Source organism: Castanea sativa, chromosome 6, assembly GCF_040712315.1.
Source record: "Castanea sativa cultivar Marrone di Chiusa Pesio chromosome 6, ASM4071231v1".
Lineage (NCBI taxonomy): Eukaryota > Viridiplantae > Streptophyta > Magnoliopsida > Fagales > Fagaceae > Castanea > Castanea sativa.
Window position 1 is genome coordinate 54,277,682 of NC_134018.1, and position 27,716 is coordinate 54,305,397.

Genomic DNA, 27,716 nt, shown 5'->3' on the forward strand with positions numbered 1-27,716 from the left:
GCTGAGACTGGCGAGCTTCATTGTGGCTGAGATCGGGACAGAGGCTGAGACCGGCGAGCTCTATTGTGGCCGAGATTTGCTTCGAATCGCCAACCTCATCTCATTCTTTCCCCTTTTCTCTCTCTAAATTCTTTTTTTTTTTTTTTTTGGTGGAGCTCTCTCTAAACTCAGATCGTTTGATGCTTTTGACTAACTCACTTAAATAAAAGCAAATACACTTAAAACTAAAATGATCTAATGATAATTTTTTTTTGAATTTTCTAATTAATTTAATTAGATTAATAAAAAATCGTTTAAAACTAAAAAGGTAAAATTTTTGTTTGTTTTTGATTTTTTTAAAATTAAAATTAAAATTGAAGAATTTTTTTTTTTAATTTTTCCATAATTAAAATGCTGAGTTGGCATTTAAAAAATGCCAAATAATGTTTTTTATGATGTTTTAATGGCCACGTCAGCCAGCAGGGTATTTCGTTTGCCACGTAGGAGGTTTCCGTTAGTGGGTTGACGGTAGGGACCAAAATAGAAACGATTTTCTATTTTTAGGGACTACATTAGTAACGAAATCAATTTTGAGACTAAAATGAGAATTGACCCAAAATATAGGGACCAAAAGTGTATTTTTGCCTATATTTAGAGAAAGTAACTATTAATATTTGAATGGAAAAGATCCTTAGGTATCAAGTCTTAATAAAAAGCTAGTAGGAGCCAACTGCGCCTCACAAGGCTTTATTACCTTCTTTTAACAATTGACCAAAACTAAGAAATAAATTATGTAAAACAGAATCTCACAAAGTAGATTTGGTCTCACCAACAACACATTCACACCCTTTGATAAAATCCCTAATGGCCCCTAAAGCCCTTGAACAAAGCTTGGGCCTTTGTTGGGTCAAATAGCTCCACAGCATGAAAGCCTTCTTCATCAAACTCAGCCACCACGTGCCTCCAAAATCTTCACAAGCTCCTTCTGCCTATCTTGCAAAGTGTATAATGTGATTTGTAATTTTATTTTATAATAACAACTAGCCGCTAACCTGTGCGATACATGGAAAAGCTATTGAATATGAATTATTAATTAATCTTTGTTTATTTTCTACATTCAAAGCAAATATGAAAAAAAAAAAATCAAACAATGAAAGAAGAGTTTAAGCTACTACTTATACAATGTTGTTGACAGTGCCCAGCGGCCTTAAAAGCTTTAGTTTTTTTGCCTTTGTAACCTGAAGGTGCCCAAAACAAAAACATGAGACAAACACATAGAATGGATTTGAATTTTTTCATAAAGAAAGAAAGCATAGGATACCTTACATTAAGTTTGGTGAATGTGAATTGTAAGAACACGAAATTAGGCCGCCCAAGCCTACCAAAAACAGTGATATTGGATTTCCTAAACCCGGCCCAAAACAATAGATAATAGTATAAAGAGTGGGATGAATAAGTGTGGGCTTCGCCCGAGGACATAGATAGGAAAGGAAAGACCAAAAGCTTAAGGTTTTAATATATGAATGGAGCTTTACAAGCTTGCCTAAGGGCAAAGTTCTTGGTTGTTACAAATATTGTTCACTCTCTCTCAACTACTATTCTCTCTGTTACCCCTCATTTTCTTAATTCTTCTTGGATCTTCCTTTATCTGAGAATCTCCTTCCTTTATATACTCTATGACATCTTGCATCCTACCCTTCCCTCTTTAATTTTCCCAAATCTACTTAGGACACTTGTCCTACTAGACTCCTAGTGAAGGTGGTGGAAAGAACTATTGAGTTGTGGATCCACTGTTCAGGTCATTTCCTCATTAATGCAGCTGATAAAGTTGTTGCCAACCATTCAATGTAGAGGAACATGTGGTACTTTACAAGAAACATCCCACAAAGATCCCATTCAACCCCTGAGGTACCCATCTGCATCTATTATATCCCCCACGAGCACTCCGTCACTTCATATTCTATCCTTGAACCACCTTACTCCTCAGGCTGTGGATGCTCCTTCTAGAGAAACAACTGAAGGTTACAACAGTGCTTCCCATCTTCGGTCCTCGGGTCCCTATAATAGCCCCCCTAAAACCTTGCTATTTCCACTGAGATAAAAAGTAAGGTTTTAGTGATACTCCCGCACTCCGTATGTGCCAAGCACGTTCCCACGTGGTGACGTCTCTTCGCTTGTCATCAGCACGCTCCTGACGCTTTGGTATCCACGATCTCACATTTATGGCGTTAGGAGGCTACTTGTCTCCCCGCGTTCTACAGTATGATGATAATCCTACGGTCCTGATTTACTCTCATTTATGAACGGGAATTTTACCGCTCATTTTTCACCTCTATATAAAGAGAGGTTGGAAGGGACTTTACCCCATTTATTCACTTTGCAATCTTTCGTTGAAACAACAGTTTGAGGAGAGATTCTTCCATTGCGAGTAGGTGCGTCCAGATTCCTTCATGCACTTTTTTTTTTTTACTTAGATTACTCATTACTTTCACCATAAATTGCCATGGGTAGATTCATTAAGCTGGTTGATACTCCTGAAGGCATGACTGCCTTTAGGGCCAAATATAGGATCCTTGATGATGTTGAACTCCAACACTATGAGTTAGGAGAGTAGTTAGTTAAGAATAGAGACCTAGAGTTAGTAGTAATTCTGATGATCGCCTTCATGGAAGGTGGGATGGAAATTCCTATTGGTAGAGTCACAAGGGATTTTCTGATGAACTATAGGTTGACCCCTACCCAATGTACCCTAAACGTCTTTATAGTCCTCGGGAGTGTAGATATGACAAAACGAAAAATGGGGACCAACCTCACATGGCATGACGTAAACTGGGTATACAACTGTCAGAGAGGGGAAAAAGGGAAAGAGACCAACTATTACATCGAATGTAGGGTTCATTCCATTAGGTTAATTTCATGCATACCAGAATCAAATAAAGGTATGGACGAGAATTTCCTCATTATCTCGAGAGACTGGCATGATGGATTGCGCTGTCCCACCAAGGAAGGGGAACCAGGTAGGGTTCCTATAGACACTATATGCACATAAGTTTTTTTTTTATATATAAAAAAGATTTTTATAATAATCTTCCCATAACTAATGTCACATTTTTTCTGGCAGACGAACATCACATAACCCCTAGCAAGCACCTCGTGAACTTTCCCTACCTAAACTGCATCCTCAGATTCGAGATCTTCCTCCACAAAGACGGTTAACTCTGAGCAGTGCATGTGATCTTTAGATTCAACCTTATCACCAAGCGCTTCCAAAGTTCTAAGAACGTAATCAAAGCTAAGGCCCCCAGACTAGCTTTTATTGACGTTGCGGTTCCTAGCTTCTTAACAATAGTTACTCCCCCAGTTGGAACTTAGGACGCTTAACTTCTAGCCCCACTTGTAACCAGAATACTTTACTCTCAAGAGCAACCCATACCTTTGGATGAAGAAGCTAAAGAACCTGCTCCTGAACCTGTCCAAGAAGTAACAGACAAGGACTTCGAGGTCTTTTACAGACAAGACGCTCCTAGCACCTCACACCACCCTCTACGTTCTGCCCGAGCTAGCTCCAGTAAAGAAGAAGCTAATATTCCAGAAGGGATGGTGTTTGAGGAGAAAACTCTTGACCTCATGGCCTTATTCAAGGCCCACCAACTCCTGTTCCTGGGCTCGCATCCTCTAGTGATGCCGTCGAGGAAAAGAGAAAGAGGGGCCAAGGAGGTAAGGGCCCTGATGGTACTGAGGAGGGAGAGATCACCCGTTCCTCTCAGTAGCCTCCACCCAAAGAGGCTTGAACAACTAGGGCCTAACAGAAGAAGGATACCTCTTCTAGGTGCTCGAAAGAAACTGAAGGGGAGCAGCCACCCAAACCCTCTGCCTAGAGACCCTCCTTTATGATGAGCTTAGGGGGCCCGATCATGGATGACACCAACCTATGAGACCACTAAAAGGGTAGGTCAGGCCTCGTGGTAGAGTGTTTAGAGAAGACCCTATGCCTGGCCGAGGACATGATGGAGCTCAGGTCCTTTAGGAAGTGTGAGGTCTTCCTGTCTTTGAAGAGAGACCTTGCTTAGGTATGCCATCACTTCCCTTTTTTTTGCGAATTAAAATAGTACATACGTGAGCACTAACTTGCATCAACCTTACAGTCCGTACAAGTAGCCTTTGTGGCCAAAGAATGGGTGGACCAAGCTTTGGACCAGGCTCGTAAGGCTAAAGGCAGGCTAAGCGCAGTGGAAAAGGTCTATGCCGAGACTGACCAAAAGCTCAAAGAGACTCGCCCAACTGACTGAGGCAGAGAAGTCTTGGAAAATCGCTGAAGCTACCATATTTAGCTTCGAAAAACAAGTTGCAGAGTCCCTAGAGGCTCAAAAGAAGGTCGAAAACAAGTTGGCCTTGACCATGGTGGAGCTTAAGCAAACGTAGAAACAACTAGTGGCCAAGGATGCTGAGATGACTAAGGCCGAGCAGGTGGCCTATGATGCAGGTATGACCAAGACTACACAGAGTCTAACTGCCCAGCTTAGGGACGTCGCTCAGGCCTTCTACCTTGAGGTGTGGGGCCAGACCCTCAATGCAGTTAAGGTTGTTACTGAATTAGAGCTTAAGGCTCCTGATAAAGTATACTACCCCCCAGCCTTGTGCCTGGCCCCTAGCTCCCCTCAGTCGCCAGTGGACCCTGGCTCTGCCCCCACCTCTTCTTGGGCCTAGCCTGCCACTACTCCACCTAACCCATCAGCTATTAAGAAAGGGCAAGGACAGCCAGCCCTAGTGAATATGGTGGATGTGGAATCAGAGGAGGTGACTGACGTGGCCTAACTGAAGAGGAAGGAGAAGGAGAAGGAGCAAGAAAAGAAGGGAGGAAAAGAGAAGGAAGTATCAACGTAATTTAGCTATAGGCTTAGAGGCAAACAACCAACTATGTAAAAGGGCTTAATTTCAGTTGATGCCCCCTCCCCCCTCCTTTTTTTTTTTTTTTTTTTCTATGTACTTAAACTCTCCAAATTTAATGAAAATGATTAGTTTTTACTCTATAATCTCTCACTTATCTATGTTGTACTTGTTTGATTATATTTCCAGTTACTTTCCTTTCCTTATAACATTTACAATATTTTAACCTTTGATTAACTAAGTTAAAGAAAGTTACTAGACTGACCCTTAAGGCAATATTTTAGCATTTAATAGAAATTACAAACAACCCTTACCTTAAGTTGGACTTGGAATCCCAAAAAGGTCCATCTACACTGAGCCTGTAACCCAAGGAAGCAAGCGAGCTCCATACTTTCACCCTATACTTGGACAACTCCACACATAGGTTAATTTACTCGAGGTTTGTGACCCGAGATGTTGCATAAGACCGAGGTTCTTGTGTAAACCTTAGAAACTTTTCATACAAAGGTTAATTTGCCCAAAAGTAACTCATGGATATACTTGCAAATGCTTTGAGTGATGCTCATGGGCATTTATGCAATTAGGTCATTATGACAAGGGTCTTAGTCATCTTCAGCAAATAGACCAAGCACTAATTTACCCCATGTACGTGGTTCGAAGAATTAGGCATAACCAAGGTTCTGTTTATTGCTGAGAGAAAAAGAAAAGTATAAATTTACCCAAGGTACGTGGTTTGAGGTCTTAGACATAACTAATGTTTTGTTTAACACTTAGAAAGATATGAAAGCATTAATTTACCCAAGGTACGTGGTTCGAGGAGCCAGGCGTAACCAAGGTTCTGTTTAACACTTAGAAAGATATGAGAGCGTTAATTTACCCAAGGTATGTGGTTCGAGGAGTTAGGCGTAACCAATGTTCTGTTTAACATTTAGAAAGATATGAGAGCGTTAATTTACTCAAGGTACATGGTCCGAGGAGCTAGGTGTAACCAAGGTTTTGTTTAATACTTAGGAAGATATGAGAGAATTAATTGATTAGCCATTAAGCCACAGATACAATAATGCATACATAAATCAGTATTAACTGAAGAGAACATCATATCATTAATAATAATAACAACGTAAGTTATTTACATTCCAAAGACGTGGAACCACATTCTTGTCCAAATCTTCCAAATAATAAGCCTCAATCCATGCTACTGACGTTATTCTGTACGGGCCTTCTCAATTAGGGCCCAACTTCCCCCAGGATGGGTTCTTTGCAGACCCCACCACATTTCTTAAAACTAAATCTCCTGGAACTAGTGGCCTCAACTTCACTTCTTTATCATATTCTTGCTTAAGCCTCTACTGATAATGTGCCATCTTTATTGCAGCCACCTCTCTTCTTTCATCAACCACGTCCAAGCTGTCCAAGAGTAAGTGGTTATTTTCATCAATGCTGAACTGATCAGTTCTTAGGGTCGAGAACCCTGTCTCTAAAGGAATTATTGCTTCTGTCCCATAGGTCATTGAAAAAGGAGTTTCTTCAGTTGATCTTCGGGGTGTGGTACGATAAGTCCATAGCACGTGGAGTAATTCATCCACCCACTTTCCCTTTACATCATCTAATTTTTTCTTCAATCCAGATAGTATGACCTTATTAGTAGCCTCAGCCTGACCATTCCCCTAAGGATAAGCAGGAGTAAAATACTTCTTTCTGACCCTTAACTCCCCACAATATCTTCAGAAAGCTTTGCTGTCAAACTAAAGACCATTATTCGAAATCAAGGTGTGTGGGACTCCAAATCTGGTAATAATATTCCTCCATATAAACCTCTTCGCATCCACATCCCTGATGTAAGCTAATGGCTCAGCCTCTACCCACTTGGTGAAATAGTCTGTCTCGATGAAGAGCCACCTTCGGTTTCCTACAGCTCGGGAAAATGGTCCTACTATGTTCAAGCCCCACTGAGCAAATGGCCAAGGGCTAGAAAGTGGATTCAGGATTCCCCCAGGCTGATGAATATTTGGGGTATATCTCTGACACTGGTTACACTTCCTTACATAATCCTGAGAGGCTTTCTGCATGCTTGGCCACCAATATCCTTGGGTGAGGGCCCTATGAGCCAACGACCTCCCTTCTGTATGACTTCCATATATCCCCTAATGCAATTCTTCCAACAAGGGCTCCACTGCTTCAGGATGCATACACAGTAAGTATGGTCCTGTATAAGAACGTTTGTACAACTTCTGTTCTTTGGATAACCAATACTGGGGAGCTTTCCTCCGTACCTTCTCCACCTCATCCCTGTCCTCAAGTAACATACCTTGTTTAAAAAAAAACCACTAAGGGGTCCATCTAGCTCGGCCCAACCTAGATGCTATATATCTCGACCAAGGGCTTGTTTACAAGGCTAGAACTAGCCATATCTTCAACCATAATGACCCTAGGCAAATTTGATCCCAGAGAAGTTTCCAGCATAGCCAAAGAATTTGCATGAGAGTTCTGTCCTCTCGAGATTTGCTTTAGCATGAAGCTCTTGTTATGGACCTGAGTTAATCTAATTTTAGAGAGATACCCTTACATTCGTTCATCCCCGAGCTTCAAAATCCCTATTGACCTGGCCCACCACCAGATGAGAATTTGAATATAGCTCTACGACCTCGCCTCTCAACTGCATAACCATTGCCATCCCAGTCAACAAAGCCTTATACTCAGCCTCGTTATTAGTAGCCAGGAAACCCAACTATAGTGATTTCTCCATTACCAGCTTCTCAGGGGTTATTAGCACAAGGGGGAATACTAGAGGCCGAGGTGGTCATAGCAACAATTGCGCCTTCCCTCTCACCTTCTACCCCGTCAGTGAACTCCACCACAAAATCTGCCAGTACTTGACCCTTCACAGCAGTACGAGGAATATACCTGACATCATAAGCACCTAGCATGGTTCCCCATTTGGCAATTCTGCTAGTGTAGTCTGATTTTTGAAAGAGGGCTTGCAAGGGAAGTTAGGTAAGCACCACCACAGTATGTGCTTGGAAATAATGAGAAAGCTTCCTAATTGCGTGCACAATGGCCAATACTGCCTTCTCCAGGGGTAAATAACGTGTCTCTGCTTCCTACAAGGACTTGCTAACATAGTATACAGGTCTTTGTACCCCACCATCATTCTTGACCGGAACTAGATTAATGGCATAATCCTTGACTGCCAAGTATGCATACAACACCTCCTCTTTCTCGGGACTAGAAAGGATTGGGGGGCGTGAGAAATATTGCTTGAGTTCCTCAAAAGCCAATACACACTCCTCGGTGATTGAAAGTCTTTCCACTTGTGGAGAAGCTGGAAAAAAAGGACAACACCTATCTACTAATTAAGAAATAAACATATTGAGAGCTGCTGCCATTCTTGTTAACTTTTGCACCTCCTTAGGATCTGAGGAGGATGCAAGCTATTAATGACCTTAATTTGATCGGGATTGACCTTAATTCCTCGGTGTGTAATCATGTAACCTAGAAACTTTCCCAAACTGATCCCAAAAGAACACTTAGACGCATTTAAGCGTAACCCATGTTCCCTCCGCACCGAGAACACCTCCCCTAAATCTACTAAATGCTTTGAAACCTGCTCGCTCTTTATCACAATGTACGCCTCCATGTTCCTTCCTATCTGTGACTCAAACATCCGGGTCACCATTCTCTGATATGTGGACCCAGCATTCTTAATACCAAAGGATATCACTCGATAGTAGTAATTTCCAATAGGGGCGCGAAAAGCAATTTTTTCCTAATCGGATAGTGCCAAAGGTATTTGATGGTACCCTTGGAACGCATCCAAGAAACTCATCCGAGGATGTCCAATCGTGACATCAATCAGTTGATTAATCCGAGGAACGGGGAAAGGGTCCTTCGGACAAACTTTATTCAGATCCGTGAAGTCCACGCACACACGCCACTTTCCGTTCTTCTTTTTTACTACCATGGTATTAGCCAACCACTCGGGATAAAAAATTTCTTTGATCGCCATTGCTTGTTTAAGTTTGTTCACTTCTACCATCATTGCCTTAGCACGCTCCTTTGATGAACGCCGAGGAGGCTGCTTTTGCGAGGTTGCCTCTGGTTTCTCGTTTAATTGGTGACATATAAACTCAGGATCTATCCCAGGTACGTCATAAGTACTCTAGTCAAACACATCAACATTATCTTCTGGAAACTTCACTAGCGCTGCCTTTTCCACCGATAACAATTGGGACCCCACCTAAAAATATCTTTCAACATCCTGTCCAACCACAACCCTTTCCAGCTCTTCAGATAAGACTTTAGGTGCCTCAGTCCCAAGTCGACCTATGGGACCCTTTAACTGCTACGGGATTCGCTCTTTTCCCCACTAGGACAGGATCCATAGGATGCTGTGTGATGGCTGACACCAAACATTGCCTTGCCATTGCTTGGCTACCAACCAATTCCCCTACTCTCTTTTATGTAGGATACTTAACTTTCAAGTGCAAAGTTGATGACATTGCACACAAAGCATGAAGCCATGGTTTAGCCAAAATAGCGGTGTAAGGGGAGTAAGTTCAACTACAATGAAATTGACTTGCACCTTCTCATCCCCTGCCTACACGGGTAACCTTATCATCCTACGAGGGACTACCATCCTCCTGTCAAAGCCCACCAAGGGCGAATCCTATTTTTCTAGATCCTCGGGCTGTAGATTTAATCCTTTGTACAAGTCAGGGTATATGATCTTTGCCTCGCTTCCCTGCTTAACCAGCACCCGCTTTACATCATGCCCACCAATCCTTATAGTGACCACCAAAGCATCAACATGCGGCTGAAGTGTTCCCATTTTGTCCTCTTTCGAAAAACCTAAGGTAGGGATAGCCACCCTCTTCACTTTCTTCGGAGCCCGATTCTTGTCCTATGAATCAGGGCTTCCAACCACAGACAAAACCCCTAAACAGGCCCCAAGATCACTTCTTGGCCTGGCAAAGATCACGCTAATATTGCCCAATGTCAGCCAATGAGCTCCATCCTTTTGAAACCTAGCCCCTGAGTGCCCATACTGACCCGTAGGCCGATACCAGAACTGATCGAGTTTCCCTGCCTTCACCAATTGATTCAAGTGATCCCGTAGAGTTCTGCATTCTTTCGTTGTATATCCTTTGTCCTGATGATAGTTGCAATAAAAACTTTGGTTCCTCCTAGATGAATCCCCACCTATCTTATTAGGTCACTTGAAATATGACTCTTTTTTTTTTTTTAATTTTTTTATCTTATCCAGTATTTGATAGACTTGTTCCTTAAACAGTGAATTAACCACTTGGGCCCCCGTAGGTGGCGCCTGATTGGGGACAATTGTCATTATATCCTCCTCCTCGAGAATCCATTTTCTCCGAGAACATTTTGTCTTTACCCTTTCTTGTATTTGATCATTCTCCACTCGTTTATATTTGTCAATGTGGTCCATAAGCTGACGCATACTGAGGGCAAGTTTCATTGTTAATGACTTCCTCAACTCATGCTCCATTGGGAGCCCTACCTTGAAAGTTCTCACTGCCACGTCCTCAAAGTCTCCATCTATTTTGTTATATGTTTCCTAATATTTGTCCGAGTAAGTCTTGAGAGTCTCTCCTTCCCTTATGGTCATGGATAAAAGGGAATTTATTGGCTTGGGGACTCTGCTACATGTTATAAACCTAGTGCTAAATGCTCTTGTCAAGTCTTCAAAGGACCTTATTGATCCCTCTCCCAAGGCATCAAACCAACGCATAGCCACTAGCTCAACGCTAGAAGGAAAAACCTTGCACATAAGGGCCTCATTACTAGAATGAATTGCCATCTTTTGAGTGAAGTGGCTCACATGTTCCACAGGGTCAGTTCTCCCATTGTAAACAGTGAAAGTTGGCTATGAAAATCGATGGGGAAGCTTGACTTTGTTAATTCTCCTAACAAAGGGTGACTTAGAGATTTGTTGAAGTGCTTTGCTCATGGCATTGTTCCCCATGCCTTGATGAGACAACCTTTTCCCACGCCTGTACCTGCCCTTTTTCAGCCTATCCTGGCTGGAGGAGGCTGAGAAGGATTCGCTGGGTGGGGTCCATGACCTATGGCGATACGAGCAATCCTTACTCTCCCTTGACTCATAACTTGATGGGGGTGATGGGCTCTTTTTGTCTCGCTCCTTGCGCCTCAACTTCTCACGCAGGTGGTCTATCTCATGCTGCAATTTTCGCGTCTCATGATCGTGGGACGCCAGGCTTCCTGACCTTGAATGACTCCTTCTAGGGCGCTCAGTACGGTATAACTCTACCACAATACTAGGTGTACGATGCCTATCTCTTCTTTGTTCCAAATTCACAAATGGGTTTACCCTCTGTGAAGCCATAGATTCTTCCCTATTATGCTCCGGGTTGGCCATGGCATACCAGGACAAGGTCACAAGAAAATCTTGTTCCCACAGATGACGCAAATTGTAAGAACATGAAATTAGGCAGCCCAAGCCCACCAAAAACAGTGATATTAGATTTCCTAAACCCGGCCCAAAATAATAGATATTAGTATAGAGAGTGGGCTGAACAAGTGTGGGCTTCGCTCGAGGACATAGATAGGACAAGAAAGGTCAAAAGCTTAAGGTCTTAATATATGAATGGAGCTTTACAAGCTTGCCCAAGAACAAAGTTCTTGATTGTTACAAATACTATTCACTCTCTCTTAGCTACTATTCTCTTTGTTACCCCTCCTTTTCTCAATTCTTCCTAGATCCTCCTTTTTCTGAGAATCTCCTTCCTTTATATACTCTATGACATCTTGCATTCTAGCCCTCCATCTTTAATTTTCCCAAATTTCTTTAAGACACTTGTCCCCATTAGATTCCTGGTGAAGGTAGTGGAAGGAACTGCTGAGCTGTGGATCCACTGTTTAAGTTATTTCCTCATTAATGCAGCTGATAAAGCTGTTGCCAACCATTCAATGCTAAGGAACAGGTGATACTTTACAAGAAACATCCCACAAAGATCCCATTCAACCCCTAAGGCACCCATCTACACCCATTATATCCCACATGAGTGCTCTGTCACTTCATATTCTATCCTCGGACCACCTCACTCCTCGGGCCGTAGATGCTCCTTCTAGAGAAACAACTAAAGGCTACAACAATGCTTCCCATCTTCAGTCCTCGGGTCCCCACATGAATGAATATTGCACATTAGTAGTATCTAACTCTCATCACAAAGAATGAATGTTACACATTAGAATTCCAATCTCAAAAATCCCTATCCTTGATATGAAACATTCAATTACTAAATGGAAAATATCAATTAAAAATATTTGAATAAAAATTAGGATTCCAATCCCCAAATAGTCAATAAACAATTAAATTTTAGTTTTTAGGATTCCGACTCCTAAACCACATGAACCGAGATAAAATTCACGATATTAAAGTCAAAACTAATGAAAACGCCTAAAAATCAAAAACCTTGTGTAGTAGGCTTGATTGATGACTATTTCATACTGGATCTGTAATTTCAATTCAAGTGTTTATTGAAAATTTTAAAATTTTAACTAATCTTAGGATTGGATTTTTGCATAACTTGCTAATTGTATAGTCACCCTATTTCCAAAGAGTAGAAAATCTAAAGAGAGAAAAAAAAAAAAAAAAACCCTCAGTTCTCATGTGCAACATAAAAAATTACCTCAAAAATTTGTTGACACAAAATTGAAAGATTGGGTGATTTTGTAAAAAAGATGTTAGATGGTGAATGGAGTGTATTTGCTAGGTTTGTATTTGAGTTTGCCATGAGAACTATGTTTGGCTTTGAGGGGGTTGACAAGGAGGTAGAGGTGAGAGGTGAATGCTGTGAAAGAGGGAGGAAGGTAGAGGCAAATCCTAGAAGAGTCAGATTATTTTTTCTTAAAAATTAAACTTAATTAAATAAATAAGTAAAAATTAGTGATGGAGAAAATTGTGGAGGCTTGAAAGCTTATATGGCACAAGCTAAGGAAGTCAACCATTGGTCAAGCGTTTTCGGTTTTATAATATATATAGATAAGATTGTTACATCAGAAAACATGCAATGACATTAATTGCACTGATACACACATCGTTTTATTTATTTATTTATTTGGATAAACAAGAGTATCCATACCCATGTGTGTTGCTCATGCACTCAAGGAGTGTATAATGTGATTTGTATTTTTATTTTATAATAAAACATGTAATGACATTCGTTGCACCTTTAGGTACATCGTTTTATTTATTTATTGAATAAATAAATCGATGTGTGTAGCTCTAAACCATCTTGCGGTGGCCCCAAGATGGGAACAAGACCTCATGAGGGTAGCTCTAAAATAGAGATTAAAGGTTTTGAACTTAGAATTTTATGAATATCGTGAGGCTTTATGAACCACTAAACCAACCTTGGAGTTTATAAGGCACATTGACAAAGCCTAGTAGTTCTGAAATGTAATAATTACATATGATGCTGCACACCTTATTTGACTGCCAACATTGACAGAAAACCATATATTGTGGGAAACCCAAAATCATCGAAACATGAATTCTCTAACAATATCTAAAAGTTTAATGGCCCTCCGACGGTCCACGAGATCAATATTGTGGAAGCCATAATCATCGAAACATGCCTCGACCTGGACCCCACACGCCACTAACATCTCCACAAACTCCTGTTGCCGATCGATCATCGGGTCCCCACTAAACCCAATAACCAAACACCTTTCTAGCGTACTGATCATCTGCTTCTGTGGGCCCTGCACCATGGGATTACAATATCGATGGTCCCGATTAGTCGATTTTGGCAAAACAAGTTCCCACAACAAGTCGAGCACAGGCAAAGGAAAAATCTCATCCGTAGCATATCGCAGCTCTGATTCAGTTCTTTGTATACCTCCAAACATGGGTTGGTTCATTATAATCCCAGCAATCTTCAATGGCTCCATTTTCATCAAGTCTATCTTTAAACCCGAATATAGCACGATGTTTCCACCACATCCATCACCGTAAAGATAACACTTCGAGAAGTCTCCGTAGTCTCTGAGCCACTGCTCACCATTGGGGTTTGTGGCTTGTTCTTTAACCCAGTTGATAGCATCGACAGCATCTTCGTACTGCGCTGGGAGTCGACTCTCTGGTGCTAGACGATAGTTCACAGAAACAATAATGGCGAGAAGCTTGCTCGCAATTTCCTCACAGTTTGTGTGGACATCAAAGTCAGCTGCGCTTAAGAGAATCCAGCCACCACGGTGGCAGTAAATTACAATGGGAAGTCGAGCGATGGTGTTGTCACTATTGGAAGGCAAATTTGTTGGTCGGAAAATACGAACCCATGTCTTAGTTTTGACGTTGAGAGTGACGTCTTTGGAGACCACAGGGTCCCCATTGGGGTTTGCCTCGATTGTGGGGCGGGCTTGGCCTCGATTGAGCGTACCGTCTGGGTTGAGCTCGATGTTGAGGTGGTCGTAAGGGTCAAATCTTGACATTTGTGTTTTAGTATTTTCTTCTTCTTTGGAAAAGTAACTGTGATTGGAAGAATTTCGCATATTGTTTTTTGCATATAGCCATGAACCCATGAAGAAGACGTATGTACGAACAAGTTTGATTTTTTTTTTTCTTTTCTTTTCTTTGTATTTTGAAAATGGTTATTATTATTATTATCTTTTTTAATTTTTATTTTGTCATTGTAATCACGTTAACGAAAACATCGGATATGCGTTGGATTTAATAGCTGGACCATCAAAGTTGGGTAATATGTGGTGCTTTCCATTGTTGAAAATGTCAAAGGTGGGTTGTTAATTTCCTTATTCGGAGCAAAAAGAGTAATTTAGTAGCATTATATCACATGGCTTCTTGTGTGATTTTTTTTAGGGGTCTTATTTTGTAGAAAAAAAAAAGTGTTTTTATTTTATATATATAATTTTTATTTTAAAATTTTAATTTTGGTAACCTGGTATAGCAGGTTGACTACTAGTGGGTACCATACCCCCAAAAAAAAAGGGGGGTACGCTAGAATTACCCTTTTTTAAGTGATCCTACTTTGTAGCCAAAAAAAAAAGTGTTTTTATTTTATACATATGATTTTTATTTTGGAAAATTAATTTATAAGTTGATAAATCAATTTGAAAATCAACTGACCCTATTTTTTAAGCAAATGTTTTAGTAGGAGTTAGAGTTGTATTTTTACCGAATTATCCTTTAGTTTTGTCTCTACCGGGTTGTATTTTTATTTTTTTAGTGGTCTTATTTTGTAGCAAAAAAAACTGTGTTTTTTATTTATTTCTTTTATATATATAATTTTTATCTTGAAATTTTAATTATAAATGGATAAATCAATTTGAAAATCAATAGGAGAGTGACCCTATTTTTTAGGTAATATTTTAGTAGGAGTTAGAGTTAGAGTTGTATTTGTACTGGATTGTCTTTTAGTTTTTTCTCTACTTAAATATAGGGATGTAGGGGCATTTTAAAACAATGAAAATGAGAAATCCAAACAGAAGAAATCTCTTAAATAATAGTATAGATAAAATTATATAATTTTTGTTACAACTATCTTTCCTTGTACATTGTGATTGATTACAAGTCATTTTATCAGAATGCAAAGTAGAATCCTGAGGAGCATGAGAGGCATGAAGGTTACTCAGCAACAAGGCAAACTGCAGAATTGAAGAAAGAAAAGAAAAGCAACAGTTATACAGCAGTAGTTTTAGTTTGTATTTATCAGTTGTAGAAGTTAGTTATGACACGTGAGAGTGGTTGTTAATATGTGGATTCACACGTGTGAAGTTTGTTAGTTTTTACTCTTAGCAGTTAGTTTTCGTTTCTGGTTTCTTTTTTTTTTTCTCTTCTCTGGTTGTATATAAGATGTACATTCCTTTGCTTAATGCAATTGAGAAAGTTTTCCCGTGTTTTCTGATACATTTTACATAAACTCATTACTATTTATCTACCGGTCATTGTTACATGGATAATTGTGATATTTTATCTATACTAATATTTAAGGGGTTTTCTTTGTTTAAATTCTTCATTTTTTAGTTCAAAAATGCCTCTACACCCCTATGTTTAAGTAGAGACAAAACTAAAAGACAATTCAGTAAAAATAAATGTCTAACTTGCACTAAAATATTGCTTACAAAATAGGAACACTCTTCCATTAACCCATTTCTTTAAAGTATCTATACGTTTTCTTCAAAGTAACTATATGTTTATTGTTTTTTTTAATTAAAAAAAATAGAAAAATAAGTTAACTTCTACTAAAATGTTGCCTACAAAACAGGATTACTCTCCTAATAGTTCTCAAAATAAAAATTATATATATATAAAATAAAAAACATTGATTTATTTTTCTACTACCACCAGAAAAAAGAAAAAAGAAAGTCTCATCTTACGTGCGAAGCGCGTGTGATAAGGCTAGTATGATCTTAAATATTTTTACAAAAAGGGATAATGTGGTGGACTAGAGCATGGAGGTATCGAACTTTTGAATCCGAAATTGGTTAAGAACTTAGTCAAATTCGTGCGGTTGATGGTAGTTTTTATAAAACAAGATTCCGGTACATTAAGGTGGTTTAACGGGGCGGATTCAGATCTGCATCATACAAATCCAATGAATAAGATTGAAAGTTAAAATTAATTGACCTCTAAATATTTTTTTTTTCAAAAATATATTTCAAACTTTTATATCTCACATATTGAATCATTTCAAGAGATAAAGCAGACTTCACTGGAAAAACCTAAAAATCCAGTTATGAATGTAATTAATTACAATATATTTTTGAGAGCGATTCTCAATATATATATATACTAGCCTCATCACACGCGCTTCGCATGTGCAATGAGGCTTTTTTTTTTTTTTTGGATTTAGTATTATAATTTTTCTTTCATCACAATTTGAAAAAATAGATAGGATTTTTTTTTTCAAAGAGAATAAGACTCATTTTTCAATTAGAAGCTTTTGCGTGTTTATCCAAATCCAATTGATGATGTAATAGTTATAAAAAAAAATTGATAATGTATAAAAAAAATGACAATATAATAGTTTAAAAAAGAAATATGGGATAGTTTAGTCTGACATTTTTTTTAAAAAGTGGGATAGTACTTTTTCCTTATTGTGTTGGAGGGGTAGTTATTTTCTTTCAAACATGAGTAGTGGGAAGTTCGTTTTTTGAGAAGAAAAGTGGGGAAGTTTTATTGTACACGTTTCTTTTTTTATGAGAAATTTTATTTAGAAAATGTGGAGAAGATAAATACTTGAGGAGTTTTTTAAGGTATTGAGTAGAAGTAGGAATTAATTTATTAGAAGTAGGAAGACATTTTAATGTAGAAATAGGGATTTGTTATTTTGTCAATTTACTATTTTAACCTCATTTATAAGTTTTAAATAGGGGTATTTTTTACTATAAAAAAAAACAATAACTAACTTTCTTTTGTCAATTTACTATTTTAACCTCATTTTAAAGTTGTTGGTTAATTAATGTAGGGGTATTTTTGTCAGTAAAAAATCAATAATTAACTTTCTGAATCTTTTTAATATATATATATATATATATATATATATATATATATATATATATATATATATATGAATGGTTCAAGTTACACCTGGTATAACTCGACAAGACTTATACCTTTTTATGACCATTAATTTTTATTAGATCTAATGATTAGAAATCTCTTATATCCACCTCATCTTGCATAATTAATAGTAGCATTTTTTTTTTCTCTTTCTCCATATTTATTACATTTACGGTCATCTAAACGTAGAGAGGAAGAGGGAAAAAAACTGCAAATTCGATGCCACCCTCTTCGACGGTGAATATGGAGCCAGTTGCGATATTGTGGCATGAATGAGAAGGAGCTCGAGGAGGCAGACCCAATCGCAGTGGCCTTAAAAGAAACTTTTATTCATTTTCTCTAAGATTCGTTTAAAGAGATCAAAGACTTCTTTGATTTAGGCATGGCTATGATTTTTCTCATTTTAACTTTCCAAAATTACTCATACCCTTACCCTTTATTAACTGACTGCTACAATTAAAACCATAGAAAATGCATTTTGCGTGGAGGAGTATTTTGATAGATAAATTTGTCCTTTTATATCTTTTACACTATTCTCTTTGATCACCATGGCCTTTCATATATCCTAAATAATGAGGTTGTTGTGCCATGCATGTCCCATGTGTGGCTCTTATTCTTAAAACAATGCAACTCTAAAATCATCATACCAATTAACTTTGACCCAATTCTTACTGAACTTCAATTCTTTGAATTTTGGTCAAATTTTCATTCAGACTACTAGAACACCCCTATTTCATTGTTAAGTGACAAAGCACTCTAACCAGTAAAAATATTTAATAGATCGGTGTTAGACTTATATCTAAAATTAAATTATATTTCTGAATTTAACCAACTAAATTTAATGCGTAGCTCCAGTGAGTTGAGTGGGTTAGCGGAGGAGGAGGTGAGCTCAAAGAGGCCTAGGCAAATGAGAGGAGAAGAGAAGAGAAGAGAAGAGGAGAAGAGAAGAAAGAGAAGAAGAAGACGACGACGACGACGACGGGGAGAAAAAGTGGAGCTTAATGACTTTTTTTAAATATATATATATATATATATATATATATATATATATATATATATATAAATAAATAAAGGAATTAATGACCTTTAATGCTTTGACATCACTTATTTTTAGAAAGTGGATAACATGGCAATTAGTGTTTCAATGGTCAGAAAAATGTGTAATTCTTATTAAGTTATACCAGTTGTAACTTGAACCTTTTTATCTATACTACTATTTAAGGGGCTTCCCCTGTTTGGATTCCTATTTTTTTAGTTCAAAAATGCCCCTACAGTCTTATGTTTAAATTGAGACAAAACTAAATGACAATTCGGTAAAAACTCTTTTTTAGTTCAAAGATGCCCCTACAGTTTTATGTTTAAGTAGAGACAAAACTAAAGGACAATCATATATGTATATAAAATAATTAAATACAGTTTTTTCCTACAAAATAACACCACTAAAAAAGAAAAGTCTCATCACACGTGCGAAGCTCGTGTGATGAGACTAGTATATATATAAATTTTTTTTTAAAAATTTGTTAAGGGTCTTGGCCCCTTCTCCTAATATAGTTTCCCTCCTTACTGGATACCGTTAGAAAATTCCAGAATTTCAAAATATTCTATTTTCCGTGGTTGCAAACTTGGATTTGTTCCCGTGTTACTGTTACATATCCAAGTTCACCACCGATATTTATGCTTCTGAGAAATTTATTATTCAACTACGTACATTTATAACCCTGAATTCTTATGAATTATGTGCCAGAAATGAGCAATCATAGTCTCATAGATTATCTGATTATGTCGTCAGATCCCTACCAACACTTACAAATTGCTCACAATACTGATGGCACTCTCACTCAATATATGAGGTTGCCAAAGACCAAAGCAAACACAGTGGCCTCTCCCGGAGACCCTGTGCTCTCCAAGGATCTCACTCTCAATGCCCAAAACAAAACCCGTGTCCGAGTCTACATTCCGACACCAAAACTTTCTTCATATGATGGCATAAGGATTCCCATTATAATTTTCTACCCTGGCTATTACAAACTCATTTGGAGAAAAAATGATTGAATTGCATTACACAGGGCATACATACAGAGTATTTATACAATAGGAATGGGAAGTAACTAACTCTCCCCTGCAAAAAACTAACTACACTAACCACTATAGTACAGCTGTCAACACCCACATCCAAAACTACATGTAGTATTCATAATATTAATTTAAACGACTTGTAGCTTTTACTATTTCTGCAGCTTCTTCTTCTTCTTCTCTATTTCTGCATATGCCCTGTTGCTGTTAGACTTCTTCTTTGTATCTTTGCTTGACTTCCTCTTTATATCATTACCTTCCAAGGTCTGAAGCTCACTTTTACACTGGTTCTGCATGGGTTCTTTAAATTGGGACACTACCCTGGTCCAATTACAAAGCTCAATAAAAGTTGCATACCAAGTTTCTGCCATTGTTATTAGCGTTGAATATCGCGTTGCCCCAGAGAATAGGCTCCCAGCGCAATACCATGATGCAGTGGACGCAATTCTTTGGGTGAGAGAACAAGCATTGGATCTAAATGGCGAGCAATGGATTAGAGATTATGGAGATATTTCAAGGTGTTATCTACATGGAGCGCTAATGGTGGGAATATGGTATTTTTCGCTGCGTTAGAAGCAACGGGAATGGAGTTGGAGCCCTTGAGGATTTCTGGGAATATAATGAACCAGCCCATGTTTGGTGGCATGCAAAGGACGAACTCAGAGGTACAAAGCTATGGGGACGTTGTCTTGCCCTTGTGTGCACAAGATTTGGCTTGGAAGCTCTTGTTGCCAGAAGGTGAAGATCGAGACCATTGGTATTGTAATCCGATGGTGGAGGGCCCCCATACGAGGGACATTAGTAAGCTTGGTAGGTGCCTTGTGATTGAGTCTCGTGGGGACCCATTGATCGATCGACAGCAGGAGTTTGCAACCATGTTGATAATTAAGGCATGAGGTCCAAACTGAAGTGCAGTTTGACCCTTTGGGGTGCCATGATCGAGATCATAGACCTGGAATGGGCGAATGCTCTTGTGGAAAGGATTAAACACTGTATTGTAGAAGCGGAAAATAAACACGAGTCGCAAGAGCCTTTTAGCTGAACTAATTGATATATATTTGTATTTTTAACAGGGATATCTACCACAACTATTAAATTATAAATATATAAATTAATTTAAAAAAGAAAAAATTTACTTTTTGATGAAGTAGTATCTCGTCGGTTTGCTAGGATTCGTCCAGATGGCTCCTAGCAGTGCTCTGACGACCCTGCGAGAGCAAGAACTTGTTCAAGTGGTCACCGGTGTGGTGCCTGCCACAACGCCTCCGATGATAAAGTCAGTATTCAAGAAGACAATAATTGAAATATCAAGAATGTATTCAGGTTGTGATGCTATTTTCTGTAACTTGTTTTGGTGTTTGTGAGGGCTTTTATATACCCTTGGGGATTATACCCGTTGGGATTAATGACTCTTCTTGTAACGTATTTAGGGGAGTAATGGGTGTTAATGCCTTCCCGTTGGTTTGTCCAGCTGGTCCTGTAACGGCCGAGGCTTTATTGGCAGCATTTAGTGACATTAACTCTTCCTCCGATGACGCCGATGACTGGTCATGTTCGTCTGTAAGATTGCCTCGTCTATGTATAACTTCGTCAGTCCCATCAGATGCCCCCCGGGTTTCACGGTCGTCAGTGACGATCGTGGAAACCGAACAGTTTCTTTTTTCTTTTTCTTTTTTTTTTTTCGGATTTCGTGCCGCATTGAATGCGTGGTGGCGGCATTTCGTGGGTCGTGGCCACGTGGCGTGATGCGGTTGGCGGAGAATTGTGTCCCTTGGGTTTCCCGCCGATTTTCAGTTTCACCTTCATTTGGTTTTTAAACTTCTTCTCCCTTACTTTATCTTGCATTTTTTTCTACTTCTCAGTTTGTCCTTCCTAGTTTTTTTTGCTTTCTTACCTATTTCTCCATTTTTCTCTGAGCTGGTGCGTGTCGGACTTCTTGTTTCTTCTCTTCGAGGTATGCTACCCATTCCATTTTTCTTTCTTCCCCTTTTTTTTTTTTGGCAAACGTTTGATTTTCTCTTTGTTTTCTGCTTTTTTGGTTTGTTTGTTTTTCAGTACTTTCCTATTTACCTGTGTTTTATCTGGGTGTCCATGGTCGGTAGTTTAGAAGTTAGAGAAACTTGCCCTTCGATTTCCTTTCTTTTTGCTCGTTTAGGAGGGTCCTTAGGCGTTTTTCCCAATTTGGAGGGTTTCGTTTTTGCGGGTAATAGCTTAGGCGTTGTTTTGGGCGATTTGTTTCCCCTACTTTGCCGGTCAGTTGATTGGTTTGAGGGTTTAGTGAGGGAGCGACGGCAGATGTCTGAGGTTAGGTCTAGTGATCTAGAGACGGGGTTATCGTCTAGTGGCGACCTTATGGAGGGGGATACTGCCGCTTCGTCGTTTAGGGAAATTAAGGCTTTACATGCCCTCGTGGAGGCGTGTGGTCTAGATTCCGAGGCTGTGGGTAGGTTTAGAGATAGGTTTCAGTTTCCGGAGCGAGTTCGGGTTCGTCGGCCTACTGACGAGGAGAGGGCTTGTCAGTTTTTTCCAGGTGAAGTGTGCTTCTATGAGGCCGCTTTTACTTGTGGATTAAGGCTTCCCGTCCACCCTTTTGTAATGGAGCTTTTAGCATATTTGGGCATTGCCCCTGGGCAGCTCATGCCCAATTCGTGGAGGATTGTAGTCAACTGTATGGAGATATGGTTGGCTGCTAATGGGGATATGATTAAGGTAAACGAGCTTGTTTATTTGTACCGTTTGAAAGAGTCGAAGGAGTCGAAGGAGTATGGGTATTATGAGCTAGTACCTTGGGAGAGAAGAACCAGAATCGTCAAGGGCTTACCCTCGTCCTTCAGATACTGGAAGTCCAGATTTGTGTTTGTGTCAGGGGACGACTTTGAGACCCCCTCTAACCAGGATTGGGGAGATATCCCCCGATTGCTTCGTCGGTGGGGAACCCCGACTTTAGGTGCGTCAGTATCCTTTCCTTTCTTTTCCTTGTTGAGTCCGGCGTTATCGTTGCTAAATTCTCCCTTTTTTTTTTTACAGTCAAAAGGAGACCGAAGTTAAAAAGCAGGTACAAGGAGCGTGTCGAGGCAGCCATTGTGTATGCTCAGTCTATCGAAAACTGGGACGACTTGGTAGATCCTCGGACTCTTGCTTTCTACAATTTAGGCCCCGATCCATCTCCCTTCGTCCTCCGGAGTCTCGATATTGAAGGGAAGAAGAGTAAGTGTTTGGGTTCGTCAGATCTACATTCGTATTTCCTTGCTCTGTTTTTCTTTTTAACGCTTTCTTCTCTCGCAGAGATGACGACTAAATTCAATAAGGGTATGTACGAGAGGATGCGGTCCAAGAAGGACGAACCTCTGTCCGCCATCGGGAAGAAAGTGGTTCGAGTAAAGGGTAAAGTTTCCTCCGTCACACCGATTACTTCGTCTGCTCTTGTGGTTTCTGGAGCCGATACAACGAGGACGGCCTCGCCGGCTACTTCGATAGAGGAGATCCCGACCCCCGCTTCGAAGAGGCCACATACCGCGGAGGGGGGTAAGGAAGCTACTTCTTCATCGACAATTTGGGATGACGAAAAGCTGGCGATGGACCGGGCTCGTGGAGTCGTGACTGCAGAAGACCTAAGGGTGTTCTCGGGTACGCCCACAAGTGAACTGATGGGTCGTCATCTCCAGAAGCTCGTCCAGGTAACATACATTTCTTTTACGCTGGTTTGATTTGAGCTAAATGTTGCCGTGTATAAACTAACATGTGCATTTTTAGGTGCTGGGAGAGACTGTTCACCTCTCGTCTGAGTATCTTGCTCAGGAGGTTAGGATTGAGTCTTCGCTAGCCCGGATCAAGGCCTTGGAGATAGAGAATTCAAAGCTGAAGAGGGAACTAATTGCTTCAATGGAGAGCGCCCAACAAGCCAGGGAGGAAGCTAAGAAGTTGGGTGACGAACTGAAGGTAGAACAGCAGCTCGTGCTTGAGAAAGACGGGGAGCTGGCAGCTGCGAAGGAGAAGATCAAGGTTGTCGCCTCCAGAGCGATTGAAGGATTCCAGCAGACGGAGGAGTACAACTCTGTACTCTTCAGCTGGTACTTCAAAAGTTTCGAGCTTCTAAGGAGGTATTGCCTCAAGCATCCTTCTGGGATCGACCTGGAGACGTTGGATATGGAGGAGGTAGACAGGGAAATCTCAGCTGACGAGGCTGCTCAAGCCGCGACTGCTGACGCTCCTGAAGGTCTTCCTACTGTTGAGGTCCCAGTCGTTGAAGCTGCTGCTCTTGAAGTCCCCGCTGAAGACGATGTTGATCTGGACACTTGAAGGTGTCTCGCAAAAAATTATCTTCCTCTTTTTTTTTTTTTTTTTTTTTTTTTTTTGTGCCCTTTGTTGTAAGGCTTGCTTTCCAGAACATTTTAAAGGTGTATTTTTAGCCCAGTGTTTATGGGTTTCTCTTTTGTTTTTCGTACAAACAATGGCCTTTGGTTTTTAGGCTTTTATAATATCATATCTGCTTTCACATGTTCTGCTATGAAAATATATATTCTCCTTTTTTTTTTTTTTTTTTTTTACCCGTCAGTAATGTTCGTCCACGTGATGGGAACGTTATTACTGTACTTAGGTGCCCCTTTTTTTTTTTTGGTCTTCGTCAGTAACGTACACCCGTCTACGCGGAATCTCATTACTTAGACAAAAGTTCTTTGCTTTTGTATTCGTCAGTAATATACTTCCGTCTATGTGGAACCTTATTACTTAGACAAAAGTTCTTTGCTTTTGCCTTCGTCAGTAATGTACATCCGTCGATGCGGAATCTTATTACTTAGACAAAAGTTCTTTGCTTTTGCCTTCGTCAGTAATGTACATCCATCGATGCGGAATCTTATTACTTAGACAAAAGTTCTTTGCTTTTGTCTTCGGCAGTAATGTACATCCGTCGATGCGGAATCTTATTACTTAGACAAAAGTTCTTTGCTTTTGCCTTCGTCAGTAATGTACATCCGTCGATGCGGAATCTTATTACTTAGTCAAAAGTTCTTGCTTTTGTCTTCGGCAGTAATGTACATCCGTCGATGCGGAATCTTATTACTTAGACAAAAGTTCTTTGCTTTTGTCTTCGTCAGTAATGTACATCCGTCGATGCGGAATCTTATTACTTAGGCATTTTTTTTTTATTTCTAACTCTCCGATACTCGGTACTTGTATGAACACATCATTTGGACCATCATTTCATTAATTTTGAGTAATTAGTACATTCTTGATCTATCTCTGTTGGTGGTATTTCTTCAAATTTTCTATGTTCCAAGGTCGCGGGAGTTTTTGTCCGTCCAGGGTCTCCAAGTGATAGCTGCCTTGTCGGGAGTAGTGTACGACCTTGTAAGGTCCTTCCCATGTGGGGCCAAGTTTCCCGTGGGCAAAGTCTCTAGTTGCAGTCGTCACCTTACGTAAGACGAGATCGCCAATTTCTAGTCTTCTGAGCCTGACCCTTTTGTTGTAGTATTCAGTCATCTTCTGCTGGTACTTCATCGTCATGTTCGAGGCTTTGTCCCTCACCTCATCTAAGCAATCCAGATTGATTCGAAGCTGGTCGTCGTTGTTCTCCTCGCGAAAAACTTCTCGCACAGTGCGCTATACCCACCTCGGCGGGATTGCGCCGGTGCCATAAGTGAGCCTGAAAGGCGTCTCTCCCGTGGGAGTTCTTGCTGTCGTCCTGTAGGCCCACAAAACATGGGGCAATTCTTCTGGCCAAGCGCCCTTAGCTTCGTCTAATCGTGCTTTTATGATCCTGAGCAATGTTCGATTAGTTACCTCCGTTTGCCCGTTAGACTGTGGGTGCCCAGGCGACGAGAACTTATTCTTGATACCTAGCCCCGAGCAAAAGTCTCTAAATCCCTGGCTGTCGAACTGTCGGCCATTGTCTGAAATGATCGTTTGCGGAATCCCGAACCTGCAGATTATATTTCTCCACACGAAGCTACGGATTCTCGCCTCTGTGATCGTTGCTATTGCTTCTGCTTCAACCCATTTGGTGAAGTAGTCGATAGCGACGAGCAAGAATCGTACCTGTCCTTTTCCCAGGGGTAACGGGCCGACGATATCGATCCCCCATTGTGCGAATGGCCAGGGGGAGGTAATCGTCGTCATCTTCTCTGCTGGCAGCCTCTGGACGTTCCCGAACCTCTGGCACTTATCGCACCTCTTGACGAGCTCCATAGCGTCTGCCTGCATAGTTGGCCAGAAATACCCTGCTCTAATAACCTTACTTACCAAGGATCTGGGCCCGGCGTGGTCCCCGCAAATCCCTTCGTGGATCTCGTGGAGGACGTACTTAGCTTCTTCCTCGTTGATACACTTCAAATAAGGCGAGGAGAACCCTCTTTTGTATAAGGTATCATTCAAAATTGTGAATCTGGCCGCCCTTGCCTTAATCTTCCTGGCCTCCATTGAGTCATGAGGGAGATGTCCGTCTTGAAGATATGAGACGATCGGTGCCATCCAACCACCTATGTTCTGGATGGGGAATATCGGGACTTCCTCGATGCTAGGGTATTTCTGAACCTCCATGAGAATCTCCTTGTTCGTTGGTTCTTCTATAGACGAGGCCATCTTGGCGACCTCGTCTGCCTCTGCATTCTGGCTTCTCGGGATTCTGACGAAATTCAACTTGTCGAACCCGCGAGCTAGATGTCTGACCAACTTGAGGTACTTCTGCATCCTTTCTTTCTTCGCCTCATACTCTTCCCTGATTTGCCCTATCGCTAGTTTTGAGTCACTCTGGATGAGCAAGTTCTTAATCCCGAGAGCATTGCCAAGTCTTAGTCCCGTCAGTATGCCCTCGTATTCAGCCTCGTTGTTGGTTGCTGGGAATTTTAATTGGACTCCATATTGGAGTTTTTCTCCATTGGGGGTGTTTATAATGACCCCTACTCCTCCCCTCTTTTGGGCTGACGATCCGTCAGTCTGAATCGTCCATTGTTCCGCCTCGTCCATGCCGTCACCATCGTCTGGGAGGGTGAATTCTGTTATGAAGTCCGCTAGAGCTTGTGCCTTGATGGCCGTTCTGGGGTGGTATTCGATGTCGAACTGGCTGAGTTCGATTGCCCACTGGACCTGTCTCCCGCGAGGGCTTGCTCATGGATTTCTGATGGGCTGATCCGTCATTACAAGGATAGGGTGTGCTTCGAAGTATGGTCGTAGCTTCCGCATGAAGCCACTTATTAGGCGAAGACAATTTTCTCCAATCTGGGGTATTTGGCCTCACTCCTTGGAAGGCTTGGTGACATAATAAGCGGGGCTGCTTCTTGTCTTCTTCTCGGATTAAGGCCGACGGACGTGTGGATGAGGCGCCGAGGTATAAATAAAGGCTCTCTCCGGTTTTTGAGGGACTCAAGACGGGCGGGCTGCCTAGGTAGCGCTTGAGTTCTTGAAAAGTTTTGCCTCACACTCGTCGATCCAAGCGAACGCTTGCTTCAACGTTTTGAAAAATGGGAGACATTTGTCCGTCGCTTTAGAGACGAACCTATTCGATGCGATTATTCTTCCCGTGAGCTTTTGGACTTCTTTGATGGTTTTGGGGGATGCCATGTCGAGTATCGCCTGCACCTTCTCCGGATTTGCTTCTATTCCCTTTTGGGATACCATGAACCCTAAGAATTTTCCCGAAGCTACCCCAAAAACACACTTACTAGGATTGAGCTTCATCTGGTATTTTCGGAGGGTATTAAATGTCTCTCCCAGGTCGTCCAGGTGAGTCAACTCTTCTTTGCTCTTGACGAGCATATCGTCCACATACACTTCCATATTTCTTCCAATTTGCTTGCTGAACATCTTGTTTACCAATCTTTGGTACGTTGCCCCTGCGTTCTTCAGTCCGAAGGGCATTACCTTATAGCAGTAGAGTCCTTGGCTTGTGATGAATGCAGTTTTTTCCTGATCTTCCTCAGCCATCTTTATCTGGTTGTAACCTGAAAATGCATCCATGAATGTTAGTAATTTATGTCCAGCCGTGGAGTCTACCAACTGATCTATCCTCGGCAGGGGGAAACTATCTTTCGGGCAGGCTTTGTTTAGGTCTGTGAAGTCTACACACATTCTCCATTTTCCATTTGCTTTCTTCACTAACACGGCGTTGGCCAGCCATTCGGGATAATAAACTTCTCGGATGAAGTCTGCCTGCAACAATCTGTTAACTTCTTCCATGATTGCTTGGTTTCGTTCGGGGGCAAAGACCCGTCGTTTC

At 40.7% G+C, this 27,716-nt stretch overlaps 3 protein-coding genes and 1 pseudogene across 3 annotated transcripts; 1 reads left to right on the plus strand and 3 right to left on the minus strand.

The window, feature by feature from the left end:
- Positions 1 to 6,212: 6,212 nt before the first annotated feature.
- LOC142640183 (uncharacterized) lies at positions 6,213 to 9,694 on the minus strand. Its single transcript, XM_075814270.1, has 5 exons — positions 9,576 to 9,694; positions 7,697 to 7,770; positions 7,469 to 7,522; positions 6,648 to 6,988; positions 6,213 to 6,533 (listed from the first exon to the last, which is right to left on the minus strand). The coding sequence occupies exons 1-5, from the start codon at positions 9,692 to 9,694 to the stop codon at positions 6,213 to 6,215; spliced, it is 909 nt and encodes a 302-aa protein (XP_075670385.1).
- Positions 9,695 to 9,766: 72 nt separating this feature from the next.
- Positions 9,767 to 10,375, minus strand: LOC142640185 (uncharacterized). The gene is made up of 2 exons (XM_075814271.1): positions 10,166 to 10,375; positions 9,767 to 10,015 (listed from the first exon to the last, which is right to left on the minus strand). Exons 1-2 carry the CDS (start codon positions 10,373 to 10,375, stop codon positions 9,767 to 9,769), a joined length of 459 nt encoding a protein of 152 aa, XP_075670386.1.
- A 3,014-nt stretch (positions 10,376 to 13,389) lies between these two features.
- On the minus strand, positions 13,390 to 14,343 carry LOC142640186 (putative carboxylesterase 9). Its single transcript, XM_075814272.1, has one exon. It carries the CDS (start codon positions 14,341 to 14,343, stop codon positions 13,390 to 13,392), a length of 954 nt encoding a protein of 317 aa, XP_075670387.1.
- Positions 14,344 to 19,210: 4,867 nt separating this feature from the next.
- Positions 19,211 to 20,546, plus strand: LOC142640187 (putative carboxylesterase 9; annotated as a pseudogene).
- Positions 20,547 to 27,716: the final 7,170 nt, after the last annotated feature.

What these genes read in the sequence shown, in the direction of transcription:
- LOC142640183 (XM_075814270.1), bottom strand. Translation starts at nt 9,694, where the DNA reads ATGGGAACACTTCAGCCGCATGTTGATGCTTTGGTGGTCACTATAAGG. An exon ending in AAGATCATATACCCTGACTT is followed by an intron (nt 7,771 to 9,575) that starts GTACAAAGGATT and finishes TTATGATGTCAG; the next exon opens with GTATATTCCTCGTACTGCTG. An exon ending in CTCATCTGGTGGTGGGCCAG is followed by an intron (nt 6,989 to 7,468) that starts GTCAATAGGGAT and finishes GAAGTCATACAG; the next exon opens with AAGGGAGGTCGTTGGCTCAT.
- LOC142640185 (XM_075814271.1), bottom strand. Translation starts at nt 10,375, where the DNA reads ATGGAGCATGAGTTGAGGAAGTCATTAACAATGAAACTTGCCCTCAGT. An exon ending in CACCTACGGGGGCCCAAGTG is followed by an intron (nt 10,016 to 10,165) that starts GTTAATTCACTG and finishes AACTATCATCAG; the next exon opens with GACAAAGGATATACAACGAA.
- LOC142640186 (XM_075814272.1), bottom strand. Translation starts at nt 14,343, where the DNA reads ATGTCAAGATTTGACCCTTACGACCACCTCAACATCGAGCTCAACCCA.